This window comes from Ciconia boyciana, chromosome 4 (assembly GCF_034638445.1).
Source record: "Ciconia boyciana chromosome 4, ASM3463844v1, whole genome shotgun sequence".
NCBI classification, from domain to species: domain Eukaryota; kingdom Metazoa; phylum Chordata; class Aves; order Ciconiiformes; family Ciconiidae; genus Ciconia; species Ciconia boyciana.
Genome location: NC_132937.1, coordinates 955,727 through 978,364, shown reverse-complemented (window position 1 = coordinate 978,364; position 22,638 = coordinate 955,727). Strand labels below are relative to the sequence as shown.

General features: G+C 39.0%; 1 protein-coding gene across 3 annotated transcripts in view; it reads left to right on the top strand.

Annotated features, from left to right (window-relative positions):
• LOC140650494 (single-stranded DNA-binding protein 2-like) overlaps positions 1–22,638 on the top strand; it is a 227,020-nt gene that overhangs the window by 166,082 nt on the left and 38,300 nt on the right. For 2 of the 3 annotated variants that reach the window (XM_072858845.1, XM_072858848.1), the window contains exons 5-8: positions 2,203–2,292; positions 17,522–17,581; positions 20,839–20,905; positions 21,097–21,167. In XM_072858845.1, coding sequence (XP_072714946.1) covers positions 2,203–2,292; positions 17,522–17,581; positions 20,839–20,905; positions 21,097–21,167 — 288 coding nt within the window. The remainder of the gene's footprint in view (positions 1–2,202; positions 2,293–17,521; positions 17,582–20,838; positions 20,906–21,096; positions 21,168–22,638) is intronic. The other variant, XM_072858846.1, reaches the window with a different exon arrangement.

Sequence of the window (22,638 nt, the reverse complement as noted above, 5' to 3'; positions counted from 1 at the left end):
CTCCACCAATTATCCCACAACATCTAAGGTAGCATAGGGATAATAAGGCATTAGTATGCAAGGAGGGATGATATTGTAATCAGGTTCATAATTATTAATGCCCTCTTAATGGGCTACTCCCTCTTAATTTGAGGCTGCAGTGCAGAGTATTTTGGACATTTTAGGTTGTTCAGGCTTTTAACATCATCAGTTTTCTCCATCACTGATGTTACTGTTGTCATTCTTTAGCTAGAAAACCTGTACATCTGGAAGCTGTACATCTGTTCATGATTTTACTTGACATTATGATCTGATGCTCAGTTTAACCAAGTCCATTTTTTGCCTAAAAAAATCCCCATAACTTTCTTGTCTGTTCTCCTTTGAAAATATAGATATTCTGGGAGTGATTAGTGGGCAGACATAGATGCCATGCAAAAGAAAAGAAGGATAACAAAATTACATTGTTCTTCAGGAGTTCTTTCTGTGCATTCACACCACTTGCTTATTTTCCCCTCTGGGAGTCCAAGATAGTGCCACAGACCTGGAAGAAGGACCTGAGATGTTCCAGGGAGTAGTATGCTTTTCCATGCATCTAAGCAGCCTCATACTCCAATCCCATGAACTTCAGGCAGTGTTCAAGGAATGGCCATTATTAGCAGATAATCATCTTTATTTGCTGAAGCTTTATAGAATAACTTGATAGGTTTATGTTAGTCCTTCACAAAAAGATATTATGGTTCAAATGTGGTTACTACTTCAAATTCATGTGACTGACATTTTTTATCAATTGCGATTAATATTTTAACATTGATCCCACAGACCAGATCTTTGCATAAATAAGAATGGCCTTTATTACAGGGTTTTCTAGGGAATCAAAAGTCTCATACTTGGTTCTGAAGCCAGTACTTATTACAATCTTCATGCTTTAATAGCACGTTCTAGACTTTTGTTTGAGAAGAATATACAGCTTAAATGCTAAATGTGTTACTGGTAGTTGTTAAAAAAATTGATTCTAAAGCACAGTTTAGGCCATTGAAAAATCTTTGGGAATTAACTGAATATTTCCTTTTTGCTTGGTTTAAAAAGGTCAGTCCATCTTTGTGCCAGTTTTCAAATCTTTCCAGCATTATTCTTTAATTTCCTAGACAGTATGCCAAACACCTGGAAATATAATTTACAGATCTGCATCTTTTTGATAGCAAGTGTGAGAGTACATGGAGTAATAAGTTAATAAACGTCATGCATATTCTGTAGGGCAGATATTGGCAGATCATTAGTGAACTGCAAGTGGCTCACTTTGCATTGTGTGCACGAGTACTTTTGCAAAAGACTGTAAGTCTTTATAGGTGATTCAGTCTTGTGCCCTAACAGAAACATATTGCAGGAAGAAACTGCTGGAAATTAAGTGTGACTGAGGTTCCAATACATGACAACAATAATGGTTTGGCTTTCCTTTTTGTGATGATCTCCTGCTTATAAATTGCCAGAAGCAATATTCTTTACTTGCTTCTTCCATCTGAAGGATTTGCAAAGGTAACTAATTTCATTCTTTGATGCACTTCTTAGAAATACCTTTTTTTTTTCCTTTCCAAAAATGTAACCTGAATTCTTCTAATTTATCATGGTGGTTATTTTGAGGGTTGGTAAAATCATGAGTATTACTAGTAGTATTGTGAGCATTCCTTCTTGTACTATTTGTAACAGAATCATGTTTTGAAGCTTGACATAATTCTGAAAGAATATTACAGTCTGCTGAAATTATCTTTAAAGTGCTTGGAAATTGCTCATAAAATGCATAAATTAATTTCCTTATGCTACATATATATCTGTATGCATGTCTGGGAATGTTTATACACATAATACAAAAAGAAGTGTGCAAGTTACATTCTCGCTTGTGTATATATAGACACACTGAGATACATTAAAAAAAAAAATCTAGTCAAGATCTATCTAGTGAATACATATTTGTATGTCCATACAATCTCTAGCATCCTTCCCCTCAACATACAGTTGTCATCTTTAACAAATCATTCTGCTTGTATAAAATAATACTAAACACTATACAATTTTAATTTACCTTTAGATGAAACAATGACATTATGACATATCTGGAGAATTACTTTCTGCATTTTGGTCATGGCAGGGTTTTTTGGGATTTTTGTTTTGTTTTTTTTATGCCTACTGTGAAATGACAAAGGTTTATTTTCCCTTTGTTCTTTTCAGAGTGCTGCAGCAGCTCCCAGTCCAGTGCTAGGAAACATTCCGTCAGGAGATGGCATGCCAGTAGGTCCTGTACCACCAGGTTTTTTTCAGGTATTCAGAAAAATTATGATTACAGGAACTTTAGGATAGAAAATCCTCCATAATACTGTTTAAAAGTTTGTAGAAAAGGTTCTCTTCTAAACTATATGTCATTATACAGTACAATACTTGAGAGGGGTTTTTTTTAACAAAAGTAAATAGACGGAAAGGAAGGGATCTCTCTAACCGACAAATATTCAATTTGTGAAATAGTACAGCACAACTCATTTCAAAATTTCAGGAATAAGAAATGGTGCCAGTTGATGGTTGGAGCTTGAAAATGCTTGAATATAATTTTATAACAATTTCTTATTATAAAATATTAGAATTGAATATTAGAATTGAAATAAGAACTTTGTTGGTCATGCCACAAGCCAGACATTTAAGATGTTCAAATTTCAATGAAAGTTAGACCTAGACAATTAAGAATATCCTACTGAGCATCTCTTTGCATTGAAGATCTCAACCCCAATGCCTAAAAACAAGCCAAGGAATTAGAGCATATGTTGCCTCTCATAAGTTTTGTCATAAATGAAATTAAATAGCCAGTTACCACTTTGGATACTAGCAGTACAGAACACTAGGATGGAAAAAATTGCAACTTATAGTGCAAGGCCAAACTACAATTGTAGTCAAAGATTGGATTGCTCATATGAGTGAGTTTGCATCTCTTGGTCACCAAAGCTCAGTTCTTTTTCTCCTCACTGGCAAACTCTCTCTGTGCAGCAGTAGGAGCAAATGCCACTCTGGAATTGAAACAGTCCTTTAAGATGGGGCACAATAGAGATTTCCACTTCACATACCTGAGCTCATGATGTGAAAGGAACAATTCAGATTTCCAGGACCATGATGTGGGGAGAAGATCATGATAGGAAGCTTCTGTTCCATAAAAAAACAAGTATTGAAATCCAGGTAGAGATACAGGGTAGCATCATTTTCCTTCTTCCGTGAGACACATAGACAAAAGAAGCTATTTAATCTGAAAAAAAGACGTTTTACTCTCTTACATCTTTACAACTCTTTATTTTCTTATCAAAATGGTGATTGTAAAAAATGGCAGGATATCAGCAGTCTTTATTTCATGTTTTTCTTCTGTATGTAAGTGACAACGGATTATTTGCATGGTGTTCCTTTTCCCACGGTCACGGGGAAAGAGTGCTATGTTGCAGTATTGATACCTACCTAGAGAAATCCAAAACCTGGCATGAGCATGTTGTTTCCTTGATTGACTCAGAATCTGAAGTGCGGTTTTTAATACATGAATAAAAAGATACTTGCAAGTACAAAATATCTTATAGTTGCCAGTCACAAAATCTTCAGGAGTTGGCAGAAGTGAGGCCAATAGACAGGAAAAATTCCTGTGTTGTTAAAGATTCCTCCATAGGGGAAAGTCTTTCCTTTTCTTTTCCACTAAAGCTTCCATTCTCTTCCCCAAAAAGCCTCAGTACTGGCTTCATATCTCAGAAGAAAAAGATTCTTGTTTGTCAGTATCTGAATTCAGTCTTATTTGAAGCCCCACGGACAGCCTGCTCTTTTTCCAAGGCCTGGGACTGAAAATAAACTGAGGAAAATCTATTTTCACTGTAACATTTTGCAACATCAATTAGAGCTATAATCAGTTCAAAAATATGTCTGATGAATCTTCTGCAAGGCAGGTTTCAAGAACTGATCTACGCAGTCCAATTAGTTTGGACTCCTCCAGAGATTACCATTCACCTATTCTTAAAATTGCCAAGTCCTTGTCTTCATGTATCTCTGTAACATGCAAGACCTGAAATGAGTCCTTTGTAGTTTTAGTTGCTAGAAATCTACTTTCTTCAGTTGAATGGCCTAGTTAACAAAACAAACATTTTTCAAGAGACTATTAGTTTTCTCTGTATCTAAATGTTTAAGTATATATAAAGAAATAACATTTTAGTTAGCAAATCCAACTGTAAGTTTGATAGCAAATATATTAATATGGTTGGGAGCAATCCTGACAAAAGGAAGTTAAGCCAAAGTTAAGTCAGTTACATATCAGTGTACAGAAACTATAAGGTGTGTATAAAGCAAATATGTACAGACAGTCCATGATAATGTGTTGTGGTGTTGGGAGGAGTGTCTATTGTCAAGAAGCAGTTAATATCTGGTTGTAATGCCTTCAGAGCTGAATCTTACCGATATCAATTTATCTGAGGACAAGAAAATATATTGGCAGACATCAGCCCTGTAATGTGGACCTTGAAAATTGAGGGGTATCATCTGTTTCTTAAAAAGTAGGTGAAAAGACAAATAAGAAAGACAAACTCATGGGCAAAACATCCTACTTTCTTAATAGATGCTGTCTTTCTAGTATATCTTTAACTAGTAAATCAGTTTCCATATACTGTTCTGCAACTCCACTGATCCTGACTGATCACAAGAGTAAACCAAACCACAGAAAATATGTTCACCTGTCTTAGCCTGAATACTGAGGAACTCCAGTCCCTTTCCTATGAATTATCAGTCGTCTTTCACTGAGGGATGAGAATTTACACTTGGACCTGCAATTCACTCCTAGATTATGAAAGTGAACAATTCTGTTTTTTAAAGAGTGGGAAGATTATAGAAATAGTGGTAGAATGGTACTTATCTCTATATATAATTCACTAAGACTATATTTAGTTTACTACGACTTTCCATTACAAAAACATTGTAACAGTTCAATGTTTTGCAAACTACAATTTATCTGGAAGATCATCCTGGAATGATAAAGCTGCCTTTCATTGCATTCATGAAAATGTTTGGATTGGTCTAAGTTACAGCTGTCAGCAACCACTATCTTCCAGCTCTACTTGGCTAACTCTGAATTGCTAGGTGACTTTAAATAATTTCATTTTTCATCAGTACTGGCTCTTAGTTTTGCACTGGAACTTGATTTCAGCGTGTGGTGCAAACTACTAATTAGGACACAAGCAAAATGGATCCTCTTGCTACAGCAGTTGCTTCTCATCAGACAATTCAGAGGAAGGTGGAAATTAGGTAGGGACTGTGCTAGGAACCAAGAAACTTTACATGAGTTCCAGTTTTGCTGGAACTGCTGCCCACTGCTGTTAATTCTGTCCTTTATTTTTTATAAAAGAAAAATAATCCAGTACACTAGTATGACACAGTAATGGCTCCTATAGTCAAACACTGGAAGCTTTGCTAAATGTGGTGAGTTGACCCTGGCCAACAGCTAAACACCCACACAGCCTCTCACTCACTCCCCTCTCCTGTGGGACAGGGAGAAAATAGAAGGAAGACAAGACTCATGGTTGAGATAATGACAATTTATTAGGGAAAGTAAAAGCTGTGTGTGTAAGGAAAGCAAAAAAAGGAATTAATTCACTGTTTCCCATTGGCAATCAGATGTTTAGCCATGGCCAGGAAAGCAGGGCCTCAGCACACGTTAACAGTTACTTGGGAAGACAAATGCCATAATCACAAACATCTCAGCTTTCTCCTCCTTTCCCTGAGCTTTTATTGCTGAGCACGACATCATATGGTATGGAATATCCCTTTGGTCAATCTGGGTCATCTGTCCAGGTTGTGTTCCCTCCCAGCTTTTTACATACCCCTGTTTTGCACCAGGAGGTACTGGTCTGTGATGATCCCAGCAAGAAAGGCACTCAGACTCTGTAAGGTAACATTAAAAATGATATTTATTAGAGCTAACACTATAAGAAGAGAAAAGCATAGATAATCTTATGTCTCGTTAGATGCTGGGAACCCCGAGCAGTGTAGCATTGAACAGGACTCTGACCCACATGCAGCATGCTGTGCAGACCCTGTCTGTAGAGGGGACTCCCACATTTAGGTCATTCCAGCTATTATAGGCTTTTCTTACAAGGAAACAACTCTATTCATAATTTCTGCTGGCAAACAGAAGGGATGTTCACATGAGAACTTCTTGCTGCACTGTTAGATAAAGGCAAGGCCACGCAGATGGCGTAATCGCGGCAAGTGGGAGCTGCCTGCAGGCTCCTCTGTTACAATGAGCCGGCTGAGTTTATCCTGCGGCCAAGGGACTTGTGCAGCACAACACAGGCCTGGGCCTACCCAGGTTAAATTTTATGTGGATCACTAACTCCTCGACGTACAGTGGTCTCCCGGTCAGGATCACTACATTCCACCCCTTGATCCACATGCAGTTTACCTTTCTTAAATATATTATAAGTTACAGATTATATTAGTAAGTGGTTCAGCTAATAGAAAGTTTCTTCTACATAAGCTAGTCACTATGAATAATAATGGTACAAGGATAATGACAAGTAAAATAAATACTGGTTGTGAAAACAACTGTAGAACAGCAATATTAGGGCTAGCATAGTGCAGCACAGCACAGGCCTGGGCCTGCTCAGGTTAACTGTTATATGCATCCCTAACTCCTCAATGTAAAATGGTCTTCTGCTCAGGACCACTACAACCCCCATCCTATTCGCTGAGGGGACAGAGTGAGAAACAGAGAAAGCCTTGATGCTGTGCAAGCACTGTTCAGCAATAGCCAAAACACTGGTGTGTTATCAACACTGTTTTAGCCACAAATACAAAGCACAGCACTATGAGGGCTGCTATGGGGAAAGTTAACTCCATCCCAGCCAGACCCAGTACAGTATTGTATTTTAATATAACTTAATTTCAGAGCAACATATTTTTTTATCCACAGGACCGTGTCTTCTTTCAGTACATAGGATAGGTTATACTCTGGAAATAAACTGGTGTTAAACAGTAACTGAATCTGCTCCTGCTTCATTTGCTGCAAAACTCAATGTGTAGGACTACCGGAAGAGAGAATAGTTTTGTGATATGAAGCTCTTAAATCCCAAGCAGGAGAACCTAAACAAATTTTAGAGTTGACTTTGTATCTGGCTGTAATGGTGGGTCAAATGCAGTTCAATGACTGGGATTTCTGGAGACTCAGCACATCTGAAGGTTCCTCTTAGATAAGGAGCTTCAAAGAAAGCTAATGATTGGAAATCAGAGTGCTAGACTGGATCTTAAAACCATGTGTGCAGTTCATTTCTAAGTTAGCTACATTTCTCCTGGGTGATCCAAGATAATTAATTTAATTTATCTTTTTTCTTGTTTTTCCACAAATAAAAAGGAATGTCATAAGAGAAAATCCTTTTTAAAGATTATGAATTGCTTTGGCAATAGAAATTATAAAACTGTCTTAGATTCCATAAGGATAAGATGACATGTCTGAAATTCTCGTCTAAAATAATCTTGCTTCCAGTCACAGTTCCTGTCAGGAAAATCTGTTCCAGCATGGTGTCTTCCATGGGCTGCAGGGAATATCTGCTCCAGTGCCATGGAGCACCTCCTCCCCCTCCTTCTCTGACCTTGGTGTTCCCTCTGCTGTTTCTCACTCTATTTTTTTCCTCCTCTGCTTTCTCTGTGGCATTTTTGCCCTTTCTTAAATATGTTTTCTCAGAGGCACCACCAACTCCACTGATGGGCTCAGCTGTGGCCTGAAGTGGGGCTGTTGCAGAGCCAGCTGGAACTGGCCATGTCCAGCACAGGGCAGCCCCTGACCTCTTCCCACAGAGGCCACGCCTGCAGCCCCCTGCTACCAAAACCTTGCCACCTGCACTCAATACAACCACATTCATTACATTGATGATCTGTGCTGTATATGGAGTTACAATGTGAGGAAAGCACTTAGCTACTATGTTAATAAAATAATTTAGGACATTTTCTGTGCCATTTTTAAGCATCAGAGTTAGTAATTTGTAAATGTCTTGGTATGCCTGTCCACAGAGATCAACATGACCTAGTCTTCATCCCTATTTTTGCAGCCCTATCTGATATTGAAATAGCAGGAGTGCAGTAGGAGTGAAATAAGAATGTAGCAGTTTACCTTCAGGTCTAGATATTAGAGGATGCATATAATATCTGCAGTCAAAGTTTTACACAAGGTTCTAATAGAACAGGAGCAGCAGTTGTTGCCGCGTGCTGAGAAGAGTGAGAGGCTTGTGAGGTCCCCGGGAGGTGTCTGAGGGGGTTTCTGGGCCCCCGGCACCCTTGGGCTGTCTGTGTGAAGGGACCGGCCGGCAGGCGACACGTCTCGCGAGAGGGCGGGAGAGAGTTAGGCAGTGCTGGCGGTCCCCGCAGCCAGTTCAAACCGCTAGGGAGCGTCAGCGACCAGGGCATAGCGTGGTAGTTCGCTTGTGCAAACAGGGAGCAGTGCCTGAGGGGAGCGGTGCAGCAGTTTGCGCAGAAGGGCGGCGCACTCTACCGGTTGTCGGGCTGCTGCCTGCTCTGCTCTCCTGCAGGCTTAGGCTGCTACCCCGACGGCTACCCCAGCTAGCTGGTGGCTGTGCATGCCTAACCAGCAGCTTGAGACCTCCAGGGAATTAGAAAGGCATATTAAGCAGTGCTTTGAGATCATTGGAAGCATGGTGGCAGAGATCAGGTGAGGGCTGTGCTCTGCAGCAGCTGGGAACTATCTACCTAGCCAGGCTAGCCTGGGACAAGTGGAGGCAGCCACCCAGACAGAGATTCCTATCAGGGAAGCTGCTGTCCAGGTGGAGGGCTGTAAAGTCTGTACCCCACACTCCTGGGTGGAGAATGGTGGAAACTCCACCTGCGCAAGGTGTGCTCTGGTGGAGTCACTGAGGCAGTGGGTGGAGGAGCTGCAGGAGGAAGTCAGCACATTATGCAGTATTAGGGAGGGTGAACAACAAATAGAGTACTGTTTGAGGCGTTGCAAGAAGAAATATTAGGGCCCTGTGGCACTGACCTCCAAGGACTACCAGACAAAGAGCATCAACAGCAAACAGACAGCACCTTGGAGAAGGAGGTGCCATGGTCTCTGGTAACCCATGGGAACAGGATATCACTTCACCCCATTTCCTCATATGTACCAACCAGCAACAGATGCAAAATCTTAGCAGTGGATGAAGCCAATGAGCAAGACTCATAGGGAGAAACTGCACCAATTGCACACACTAAAAGCTGCAAAAGGAAGTGGCAAGTGCTAGTAGTGGGTGACTCTCTGCTGAGAGGCACCAAGGCACCCATCTGCCAGCCTGATCTACAGTCAAGGGAAGTTTGCTGCTTGCCAGGAGCCAAGATCCGGGATGTCACAGAGAGACTGCCACAAGTGGTAAAAAGCACAGACTACTATCCCCTACTTCTTTTCCATGTGGGCACCAATGACATGGTAAAGCATAACCTGGACAAGATCAAGCAGGACTTCAGAGCCCTGGGGGCACAAGTGAAGGTGACAGGAGCCCAAGTGATCTTCTCCTCTATCTTGCCAGTCAGGGATAGGGGTGTGGGCAGAAGTCTACGCGTCATGCAGATCAACACCTGGCTTTGTGGCTGGTGTCATGGCCAGGGCTTTGGTTTCTACAATCATGGGATGTCCTTTGATGAATACAGATTATTGGGGAGAGATGGGATCCACCTATCTAGAAGAGGAAGGAGAATCTTTGCTGGCAGATTGGCTTAGTGAATCACATTTTAAACTAATGAACTTGGGGGATGGTGTCCAAAGCTGTGACACTTGTGTACTCACAAGCAACAGGGTGGATAAGCGCACCTAGCAGATTAGTGAGGAATGCCCCCCAACTCTCCAAAAAGGTTCTGCCAAAAAGGTGACAGTCGACAGTTCAACTGCAGTGTCTCTATACCAGTGCACGCAACATGGGTAACAAGCAGGAGGAGCTGGAAGCCACTGTGCAGCTGGAAAGCTATGATCTGATTGCTATCACTGAAACTTGGTGGGATGAATCACGTGATTGGAGCGCTGCAATAGATGGCTATAAACTGTTCAGGAGGGACAGGCAAGAAAGGAGAGGTGGTGGGGAGGGTTGCCCTTTGCATAAAAAAATTGATTGATTGTACAAAGCTGTCCTTGAAAAACAGCAGTGCACAGGTTGAGAGCTTATGGGTGAAAATTAGTGACCAAGCCAACAAAAGAAACCTTGTGGTTGGTGTTTACTACAGGCCGCCCGATCAAAGGGAGCCTGTTGATGAAGTGTTCTTACTTCAACTACAGGAAGCATCATGCTCACAGGCCCTGATCCTGCTGGGGGACTTCAGTCACCCTGACATCTGCTGGAAAAGCAGCACAGCAAGCTGCAAGCAGTCCAGGAGTCTCTTGGAGTGCACTGAGGATAACTTCCTAATCTAGGTGATAGACAGCCCAACCAGACAAGAAGCGTTACTGGACCTGTTGCTCACTAATGCAGAGGAACTTACTGGAGAGGACAAGACTGGCATGCCCTGGTGGAATTCATGGTCTTGAGGGATATAGGCCAGGTGAGAAGTACAGTCAGGACCCTAAAACTTAGGAAAGTGAACTTTCAGTTGTTTAAGGAATTAGTGGATGGGACCCCCTGGGAAACTGCCCTCAGGGACAAAGGAGCAGAACAGAGCTGGCAGCTCTTTAAGGACATTTTTCTTAGAGCACAAGAACTATGGATTCCCATGTGCAAGAAATCAGGAAAGGAAGGCAAGAGACAAGCATGGCTGAGTAAGGACATCCTGGTCGAACTAAAGTGTAAGAAGGAAATGCACAGACAGTGGAAGCAGGGACGTGTATCCTGGGAAGAATATAGGGATGCTGCCCAGATGTGTAGCAGTGGGATCAGGAAAGCTAAGGCACAGCTGGAGCTGAATTTGGCAAGGAATGTGAAGAATCATAAGAAGGGCTTCTACAGGTACATTGGTCAGAAAAGGAAGAAAAAAAAAATTGTACGCACACCCCCCCCCCCCAATAAATGAGACAGGGGATCTGGTGACAACAGACATGGAGAAGGCTGAGGCACTCAACAACTTTTTTGCTTCCGTTTTCACTGGGAATTTCTCTTCCCACATCTCTCAAGCCCCTGAACCTCAATGCAGGGACTGGGGAAATGAAGTGCCTCCCATTGTAGGAGAAGATCAGGTTCGAGACCGCCTGAGGAACCCGAACATACACAAGTCCATGGGACCCGATGAGATACATCCCAGGGTCCTGAGGGAATTGTCTGACGTAGTTGCCAAGCCACTCTCCATGATATTTGAAAAGTCATGGCAGTCAGGTGAAGTCCCCAGTGACTGGAAAGAGGGAAACATCACACCCATTTTCAAAAAGGGTAGAAAGGAGGACCCTGGGAATGACCGACCAGTCATCCTTACCTCCGTGTCCAGTAAGATCATGGAACAGATCCTCCTGGAAGACATGTCAAGACATATGGATGACAGGTAGGTGATTGGAGGCAGCCAACATGACTTCCCCAAGGGCAAATCGTGCCTGACTAATTTAGTGGCCTTCTACGATGGAGTGACTGCAATGGTGGATAAGGGAAGAGCTAAGAATGTCATCTACTTGGACTTCTGTAAGGCCTTTGATACAGTCCCCCACAATATTCTTGCTTCTGAACTGGAGAGATATGGGTTTGATGGATGGACTGTTAGGTGGATAAGGAATTGCCTGGATGGCCACATCCAAAGAGTGCCATCAAGGGCTCAATGTCCAAGTGGAAACCAGTAACGAGTGGTGTCCCTCAAGGGTCTGTACTGGGACCAGTACTATTCAATATCTTCATGACTGACATAGCTAATGGGATTGAGTGCACCCTCAGCAAGTTTGCAGATGACACCAAGCTGAGTGGTGCAGTTGATATGCTTGAGAGAAGGGATGCCATCCAGAGGGACTTTGACAGGCTTGAGGAGTGGGCCCGTGTGAACCTCATGAAGTTCAACAAGGCCAAGTGCAACATCCCACACCTGGGTTGGGGCAATCCCCAATATCAGTACAGACTGGGGGATGAAGGGATTGAGAGAAGCCCTGTGGAGAAGGACTTGGGGATACTGGTGGATGAAAAATTGGACATGAACTGGCAATGTGTGCTTGCAGCCCAGAAAGCCAACTGTATCCTGGGCTGCATAAAAAGAAGCGTGGTCAGCAGGTTGATGGAGGGGATTGTCCCTGTCTACTTTGCTCTGGTGAGACCTCACCTGGAGTACTGCATCCAGCTCTGGGGCCCCCAGCACAAGAAGGAAATGAACCTGTTGGAGCAGGTCCAGAGGAGGGCCACAAAAATGATCAGGGGGCCGGAACACCTCTGCTATGAAGAAAGACTGAGAGAGATGGGGTTGTTCAGCCTGGAGAAGGCTCCGGGGAGACCTTATTGTGTCCTTTCAATACTTGAAGGGGGCTTATAAGATGGAGAGACTTTTTAGCAAGGCCTGTAGTGACAGAACAAGGGGTAACAGTTTTAAACTGAAAGAGGGTAGGTTTAGATTGGACATAAGGAAGAAATTCTTTATGATGAGGGTGGTGAGGCACTGGAACAGGTTGCCCAAAGAAGTTGTGGATGCTCCATCATTGGAAGTGTTCAAGGTCAGGTTGGATGGGGCTTTGAGCAATTTAATCAAGTGAAAGATGTCCCTGCCCATGGCAGGGGGGTTGGACTAGATGATCTTTAAAGGTCCCTTTCAATCCAAACCATTCTATGATTCTATGAAAATAATCTAAGTTGAGGTAAACTCATTCAATTGTGATCAGAAGGGATTAGTTCACAGAATTCAAAGAAGCTAAGATTTTAACAAACAATCTTATTTTCAGTTTCTGGTCTGAGGACTGCTTTTTTCACAACAGTTAGTTCTGTACAGTAGAGAAGTGTTATATTTGAAAGTTCTGTTAGATTTAGCCCTAGTGAGATCTTCAAATTATTTAGTACTAGCTTCAGTCTGTTCTTCCTGAGGACAATGAGACCTGAAGAAATTCATATTTTATACTTACATGTCATGGTATGGTATGAATGAAAAAATATTTACTTGAACATTAGAAGTTTTGTCATGGAAATTTTGAATTCTCAGTACACCTCTATTCTATGATACATGCCAGTGCATCCATTTTAAGTGCAAGTTGCATTCAGGTACATACCAGTACCATTCAGGTACCATACTCCTCAGGTAGTATAGTGCTGTCTTATTTCCATCTATCTCTTTATTGATCTTGAGATCAGCTAAAAAAATTGAGGTTTATTACATTTGTCTTTTCACAAAATATTTATTTGTGATCTTTGTCTATATTATCAGCTTTACTAAGTAAATAAACAAAGGCCAGAGGAAAGTTTTGGAGCTTGTGTTCATTGATGTTCAATTTTTTAAAAACATGAAAAGTGTTGGTTTTATAGGATTTTCTTTGCCTTTTAGTTATTTTTTTTCAGTTTTAACATAGGTAAATACAGAGTTCTAGGTTCTAATCCAGTGGAATTCATTGTGTTTCTTCAAGTTAGTGACAATTTGCCCTGCAGAAGATCTGACTCACGTTGCTTAATTTTGCAGTGCAATTATGAGAAACATTTAAATGCATATTTAATGAAACCCCAGTTAGCTTCACCGCTTTTATTACCTGGATGGCCAAAAGTTTGCCATGTCTGCATCTATATAAAAGAATCTTTTTTTTTTTTCAAGGCACTCAGGTAGATAAAAACATTGAGATTGTACTTAACTCACCTGGGAGACACTGCTAAATAGTTAAGTCATCAAGTGCCAACTGAGATTTGGAGGAAACAGGTTGTTTATAATTCACAGTTCACTTTTTTAATTTGGTAGATTTTTTTAAATTAAATTCTACCACTGACTATACCTTTTGCACATATAAGTATGTTTTTAAATGTGTTACTGTTTCGTAGCAAATTTGTTAAGATTTGTTCTAGTTGAGCTAACCTCTACACCTTATTTCTAAAGTGCACATATAATGTAAAGGAATTGTCATGTAGTTTGCTTCATTCACCAGTTTTGATCATCAGAAATACTAGGATAGGCATGGGAATAATGTGTTGACAGCATGTTTGAAATACAAATTACATATTGCTCTTACATAAAGCAAAAAACCCCCAAAAAACCCTCAAAATCCAACCCAACAAAGTAATATAAGGCTGTCATGACATCTAGTGGTAGTTGTTCATTCTTATATTAGCTCAATCCATATTATTCTAATATATTACTATTAGCCTTCTTGTGCTTTAGTAGAGCTGATCTAATGCTCTAGCAGAGCATTATTACAGTAAGACAGAGCAAAAATAACTCTTCCGTTTCTTTTCCTGCCTAGCATTACTATTAGCTATAAAAAACCTGAATTTAAATAGCACATAGGTAGTGAAATAACCAAAATAAGTTAGTGAATTAAAAATTAGTAACAACATACATCTCTCTGCATTTCAAAACAGAAATAGTGAACTACTTATATATAAAAATAATTTTTTTTTTAAGCTTATGTGAAAGGATAAAAAAAGTCTGTCCTTTTTTAAAGTCATTGATCATTGAAGCCTCCCAAATAAGTACAGACGACACCTTTACATCTCTTCTGATTCCAAGACATTGTGGAGTGGAACCACTCCAAACCAGTCCATTTACAGGTTCACTCAGTCCTTGCAGTCACTTTAATCTAGCTCACATGTGTTAGTCTCCTAGAAACTATTCTACTGGCCAGGGATCTGCTGGGTACATGATCCTCTATGTCAGCCCCTTTGCACTCGCAGAACGTTCTCCCAAATTGCTAATTTGAACAAGTATCCAACAGTAAGAAAGATGAGGAGGGAGAAATCCTCCAGCATCCCTTTAAAGCCATTTTGAATGGTCCACTGAGCGGTTGTTGTTTGTACAAGGAAGGAAGATACCTAATTCCTGCTGCTAAATTACATGACTAAAATTGAATGATACAGATATCTCTCAGACTGATCTTTGCAGGTCCATAGTGTGTATTTAAATTGATTTTTAATTTTTTTTTGTTTCTTTTTAAACCTCTTTGAACTGTTTAAACTATTGTCTTCCCCTAATCCTCATGTAGTTTCCTGGCTTTCCAGGGCGTTACCATTTTTTCCAGCACTGGAAACAAAATGAGTCATATTTTGAAAAGTAAAATTTTGATTTTGTATGAGCAAACCTCTGCTTAATGCAGCGGGAGGATCTGTTTCAGAATTTTGTACTCTTACATTTTCTGCAGCATTGACATGAGGATGAAAAGCACTTTTTATAAGCTTTTGATTCTGTACAAAAATATGTTGCTAATTTTTTGGGTATTTTTATAAACTGAATAGAACAGTAAGCCCATTGGGAAGAGAGGAGACATAGCTAGAATTAAAGGTGATAAAATGAGTTCCATCCTGCTTGAAAGGAAATATAAAAGTTGAAAGAGTAGACATTCTGTGAATTATGCACTATTATATAATAATATAATGTAATGTGGTACCATGCTAAAATATGGTTGACTTGAGAGATATTGCTGACATCCCTTTTGTGAGAAGTAAAACTAAATTAACTTAAAGTACTGTTTGCTGAATATAGTAAATCAAGTATACTAGTGTGCTGCACTCCATAGAATGCAATTAGTTGACCTTTAAGGAAACTGTTTAGATTCTGATTTCCTCCCACTCTTACTGCTTCATAAGGATCATTTTTACAACCTTCACCACACACACAACCCTTTTTTCTCTCTTTTTATCATAGAATCTCACCATCAGATAGAGGGCATGAAGAAGCCTCCCTCTTTTATAGCACATAATTTCAAAGGCTCTTTTTACTAATGTAATCTTTTCACAACTGTCATTTGACTTTTATTCTCCAGTTTGTAAACCCTCTGTATTTTAAATTTCTTTCTAGTATCTTTTTGGAACATGTGTTTATGTACTTCTACATAAACTTATTACAACTGTCATCTGATTCTGACATATGAAAGGTTCAGTAATTTTTTTTCTGCAGATCATGTGAAAAATATTACTAATTATTAGTAACATAATTATGTTGCTAGTTATTACTAATATTATTGCATGGATTGCTAATAATGATGATAACTGACATTTTAGTTTATAACACTGTACAGCTGACAGAGCCCAAATATGCCATTCATTCATGAAGCAATGATGTTGACCACAGAGTTTTAGTGACCTGTTTGTGTTCCCTAGCTATAGCAGAGGAGATGGTTTCTGGTTAGGTACATTTGTTTTATTTCCAAGAGATCCCAAAGAGTGGGTTTCTGCAATATCTCATTTGTCATAAGAGATTTCTCTTGGGAAGTTTTATGAGACTCCTTTCTTTTGTATCTCTCATTTCTCCTATGACTGCTAGGCAGTTTCATGAATAGAAGTGAGCTTCTGTTTCATAATATAAAGTTTTATGGCATTTTTGCTTTCCCAGTGCCCAGCAATTTAGGCACAGGAGAGAAGATGCTAGTGTATTAGTAGAAGGTTTGAGAGGAAACCTCATGGAAATATTTTTTTTTTCCCCTCAAGCTCTTAAAGGAAATAGTCTTTTTTGTCCCTGTATTCACAGTCAAAGTGTACATTTAGTCTTCATTTTCTTCTGGAATTATAGGTATGTTTGCTTGCCAAAATAATCCTCTTCATCATATGTTTAGTCAGATGTTTGTGCCTTTTTCCTGTAGATCTCAAACTTGCCTCTAATCTCCCTGTTTTTTAGATTTCTAGATTGCTGTCTCACTTTGAGATGGAACAAGTAGAGATGTTAAAGCTATTTGCTGATGCAACCATTTGTTTATCATTTGTATCTGGACCTAGTTTAAGGGGTTGAACTTTTTTCTAGGCTACAAAGTAGTATAGTAGTAGTGAAGAGCCACTAGAATCTCAGAGTGCAGGATGGTGTGAGAATTGAGTGGATATTTGGTTTTGAGAGAGGAAGAGTTGTAATGAGCATGGAGCTATGTATGGAGGGATGGAAGGAGTACAATTACAATACTGAGTTAATCTAGTTCACCACCACCAAAATTTCTAGATCCATCACCACCAAAGTTCTAGATATTTATGACATAAACTTGAAATCCGTGTCCTCACAGTTTAAATCTTGTATTGTATTTTACTGTATTATTATAAAAAAGTGAAGGGAAAGTATTTGCTAATTAGTCTTGCCTCTTGAGTCTTCCAAGAACATTTTTCTTTTGTATTCCCCCTTATCCAGTCAAAAAATTAGATATGTGATTATATGGTCTAAATGGTTTCTTATTCTTCATAGTTGATGCATTAAGTTATTTATATATGCCTTCACAATAGCTGTAGCAAAATTTTATATTTTAAAATAATGTATCTTAGTAGATAGATACACTAAGAATCTTTAAATTTATTTAGTTATAGCTAAACATTGCAGAATAATGTACTGGATGCTCTGTGGAAGCATGTAAGCTGGATTCCTGAGGTTTGAGCATGATACAAGCCATATGCCCAATGACTCAACACAGTATTTACAAGCTAACTTGAATTATTCAGCACTACTTTTTTTTCCATAGCCTTTCATGTCCCCTCGATACCCTGGAGGTCCAAGGCCACCTTTAAGAATACCCAATCAGGTAAGAATTTATCACTGATGCACATTTGTGTTCCAGGGGCATGGTGTAGTATTGAGAACAGGGAATGTTCTCTTGTTGGCTACCAATTTCTCTGACATACAAATCTCACTTAGTTTCTCTCTACCCCATTTTGTCTGACCATTAAATGGTTATTTTGATATGGTGTGTGATAAGACACACCACTCTCAGCTCACTTTCCTATGCTTAATTAGTGTCTACACCTCAAAATTTATTGTGCATTAAGCCTGTCTACAGAGGGAGAATATAGTTGTCTTGTGCAGTGCTTCATTAACCTTAGCCAATCAGTGCTGTCTCCTCTGAGAAGGCCGCAGAATGTCTCCGTGATGTTATACTCTGTAAACTTTCCTAACCACATTAAGCAGTTAGCACTGAGCATTTTTTTTACTTAATTATGCATAAAATGCATCACTCCCTCCTATTCCTTGTTAGATGTGTAAAGTATTTTTACTTTGCAGTTATGGAGATTATCTTTATGATAAAGATATCATAAAGTACACTGTGCCTCTTACAGAATGAGTAATGAGCTGCTGTTTGTCAGCAGAGACCTTTATTGGCCCATCTGTGAAAAGATGGTTCTGGAAGCAGGTAACTTTTGAATTTTTACAAATTTTTACATTTTTGTTCTCCTTAGTGTAGATAGATGAGGAGAACACAGTAGTTAGCAGATGAAAAGTTAGAGATAAGCAGATGGAAATTATCAGTTGAGCTCTGAAAGTGAAACTGAGTAAATTAAAAGATTGGGAAAGGTTGATAGGATAGCTGGAATAGGGGTTTTTTTGTGCAGCTTAGACTTCCAGGACTGCTTTTCTTGTGGTCACAGCTTGATGAGGAGACTCTTCTGCTCCAACCTCAGTTCTGGCTATTGATTATGTCTGTATGGCACAATGTCAACAAAATGATCTTGAGCACTGGCACAACATTGCCAGAAAGTTGAAGTTTAAATTTTAGTGAGCTGGACACTTCAGGTTGCAAGACTTCTTCAAATGTTCCTCTTGATGATGTTTGAGAGCAGGTTAAGTTATCTATAGCATAGCTACTTTCTCACAAGGGAAATAGGTGACTTCTTAACATTCCTGAAGTTATGATCAAGGGACAATATAAGAGTGCAATATTAGGGCTTTAGTTAAATATTTGTTATAGATATACTGTAACTCAGTATCAGATATCTTCCTGCTTTTTGCACCTTTCAATAATGTTAGGCAAAGATACACAAGCGTTTGGCTTTCACTTTTTTATTTCTCTTTCTACGTTTCTGAATTGTATAAATACCGGCAGGTAAAAACTGGATGTGGTAAATGCTATAAAAGTGCTACCAACCTGCAGTTTTAGTTTCAGAACTATTTTTCAGCTATTTTTGTCTGTACATTACATTATTTTCAGATTAGAGCTGTAACATAATCTTAGTGAATTACAGCTCTTGCAATTCATTTACATTTTGCTGCATTCATGAATTACTGCTTTTGGCAATGCTGCCATACTGTAAGTTACAGTATATATGGGCAGTGTGTGGAAGTAATAAACTATTGTAATGCAGCTTTAAGGTTGAAATTTTGATTACATGAAAGTCAGTAAAAATCAGAGTTAAAGTTCCCACTGTAACTATAATTCTATCCCTTAATGCATTGCAGTAGGGATTATATTTCTTATGCAAGGAGGTGTAACAAAGGGCATGCATACACAGCACAGTGCAGTGCTGTGTAAGGATATCTGAGCTAGTTTTAAGCTTTTTAGCAAGGAAAGTTAGCATATACTGAGTATCACACTAATGCACCTAAAGTGCCTCTAGTACTCGCTCATCTAGTCCTACAAGAGCATCTGCTCTTGGCAATGCATTGTGCTGTGCAGTTTTCTTGAAAAGTAATATGATACACTGGAAAGGAACTGCAGTCTCTTATGTAACTATCCATACTAATTACTGCATTAGTTAAGTCTTCAGTCAAATGGGCTTACAGCAGTTCCTCCCTCCTTGTCCTTATTTATCACCTGTCATCTCTGACAGAAATGAACAGTTCCTGCTTCACTAGTATTTGGCACTTCTCTGTGTATTTCATGTGTTGTTTTTGCATATCATCCTGACTTGGAACCACTGAAGTAAATATAAAACTCTGATTTAAATTATGTAGTCTCAGATTAATATATATTCCATAAATACTACAATAGAATACCTTTTGAGTAGGTGTTAAAATGAGGTAACAATGTGGATCTTAATTTTGAATTTCCTACCTCTTGTGGAAATAAACCTTGGAGTATTTGCAGATGGTTCCCCTTTGTATATATCCCAAACTATCACAGTATTTCCAAGTCAAGAGTAACTGAACCATTCCCTCAGTAAGCAATAACTCTATTGCCTGAGTAGATTACTTTCATAATACCAGATTTATTCACTCCAGATACATTTTTACTGAAAATGTGTTGTTGTTCTGAAATGTTAAATAGCACTTTATGGATCAGCTACAAAGATCCATTTATAACAACATTTTTCTAGTTGACTAAACTATAGGTAAGAGACTGTAGAAATTAGCCTTAAACCTAAAGGTTACTATAAACTCAAAGGGCAGATAAAAAACTGGGGATTTAAAAATAATACATTAGATTGGGACCAGAGGTGAAGTAACAACACAGTATATCTTCATGCTTGAAGGCAAGATTTAGGAGCAAGTTTTGTGACTCTTGTACTACTCTCCTGTAGATGGATAATAAGCTTATTTTAGTGTTGATGTCCTTCAAGAGTAAGGCAGAGTGGAAGCTAAAATATCACTCACATCACAGCCCTAATTTACCCTTTGAATGCTGTGAAGTTGGCTCATTTATGACTCATTCTCAGAGAAGATCACAATCTTCACATTCTGGCCTCTTAAAGGAAGATGTTAAAATAATGGTTAAAAAGGAAAACTGTAAAAATTTAAGCTTAGGATAAATTACCAGGTAACCAAGAAATAGGTAATGTTCTGAGGTTAAAAAATAGGTAAGGTAAACTAAAGGAAGAATTGGGGAAAAAAGAAAGAAAATTAGGCAAGAGTATATTTTGGAGATTTTATACATAATTCCATGGAAGCCCAAGATTTTGTTTGTGCAAAACCATAATCAGGGTCTTAGGCATTTAGGAGAGTTAACTCTTCCAGATTGCTCTTGATTCAGAAGAAACATCTGAGAATTAAAAACAAAATACCTGTATTATATGTTTAACACAAATTATAGTGTATTATTTCCTTTTAATACTGTTTCTATGTCTGCAGACACTTGGAGGTGTCCCAGGAAGTCAGCCATTATTGCCTAGCGGGATGGACCCAACACGGCAGCAAGGTGAAGTGCGAAATAATTATTTGGAATGTTCAACAGTGCTATGATCTCAAACTTGTGTCTTTCTCTTTATGTTTCAAAGCTTACTGCAACTTTGTAAACTCTTTGTTAAACTAAGGGATTATTTGTTAAAGTTGTTTTAGAAGGTGCTTGTATATTGCATAGCTGTTCAAGTTGCATAATTTTCTTTCCAGGGCATCCAAACATGGGTGGGCCAATGCAGAGAATGACTCCTCCAAGAGGAATGGTTCCTTTAGGACCACAGGTACCTTCCATGGATATATATCTCTTTTTATTGACAGGATCTGTACTTACACTATATTACTCTGGCTTTCTGTGAGTTGAAGATAGAATGTGCCAGGACCTGTTCTTCTAATCACATTTTAAAAATAAATTTTATCTCTTTTATAGAATTAATTCTGAGTTGCAGCTGTACAAAGTCTCAAATTCAAGAATAAGTTATTTTAATTAACAGTTGAAATTAAAACTTACTTAAGTAACTTGCTTATTTCAGAAAAGTTATGTTTGTCCCCCAGACAGTGTATGTTATAACTAAAGGATTTGTAAAGGAGCTCAAGGACTGAGTAGGTGTTTCCTTATCCTCCTAACCTAATTGTTGCACTGTTTAGGAGGGAAGAATTAATCTAATACAATTAAGTTAGTCAAACTCTTTGTAGTAAAAAATCCCAAAAATATTCTTTAAATATTTTTCTTCATCCACTATTGATCTAGATTTTTGTTGAGTGCCAGAGAGATTTTAATGTAAAATTTGAAGTTCACACTGCCGTTTCTCCTCCTTATCAATCATAAGCATCTCTCTAGCTCTGTTTTCAAGGAGCAAAGCAACCTTGAATTGCAAGAATCAGCCTGCTGCCTTGCTGCACAGGCAGTAAATGGGAAACCCTTAATGTGCTGGTATAGAAATGCTTATATCAAGTATAGCTTTTATATGTTTGTTTCCCAACTGATATAAACTATTACCAGTAGAAATGCTTTGATGCCTATATGACTGTGTCATATACTTATGTCAATATAAACCATGACTGTAAAAAATTTTTTTCAGTGTAAAGACATACATAGTGTAACTTCAGTCCTCCAAACCCAGAAAAATTACCTCAGTTTTATATTTTATGATTCTAGACTGTTTCAAACTAAATAACTTGAAGCAAAAAGTGGTATACAGTTGTAAATGCTTGAGTCTTTGAAAAGCTCCAAAGGCTTTGGTTCAGGCTTTTTCAAGCTGCAGTTATGCCAGCTGAACAGGCTGCTACCTACAATATGTGACTGGCTACCTATTCCAAGTCCCTCATATCTGCTGGTGAGCTTCTCACATGCTCACTAATGCATTCTAGTAAAAAACAATTGGGTTATCTTAAATATTTAAAAAATAAGTCTTGGCTAATCTGGCTCATTTTGACCACCAGAAGTTAGGGAGCACTTTTATGAACAACTCAACTACCAGATAAACAGTGGAGATGGTGACTTTGATTAAAAAGTTGTAAGGAACAAATTAAGGCAATAACTTCTGCAGAGAGCATAGCTGCAGCTGAAGGAACCTATGTATCAGTAGCCTTAATAAAAATATTTTATGACCAAGAAGTACATTTGAGTATAATTCTTCTAGCCCTGCAGGATTCCATAAAGATCTTTAACTCAGGTCCACACAAATGATTCTTGAACTAAAGTAAAGAGGGGAGATACCAGACAGACCAAATAAGGAGAATGGCTCAGCTCTC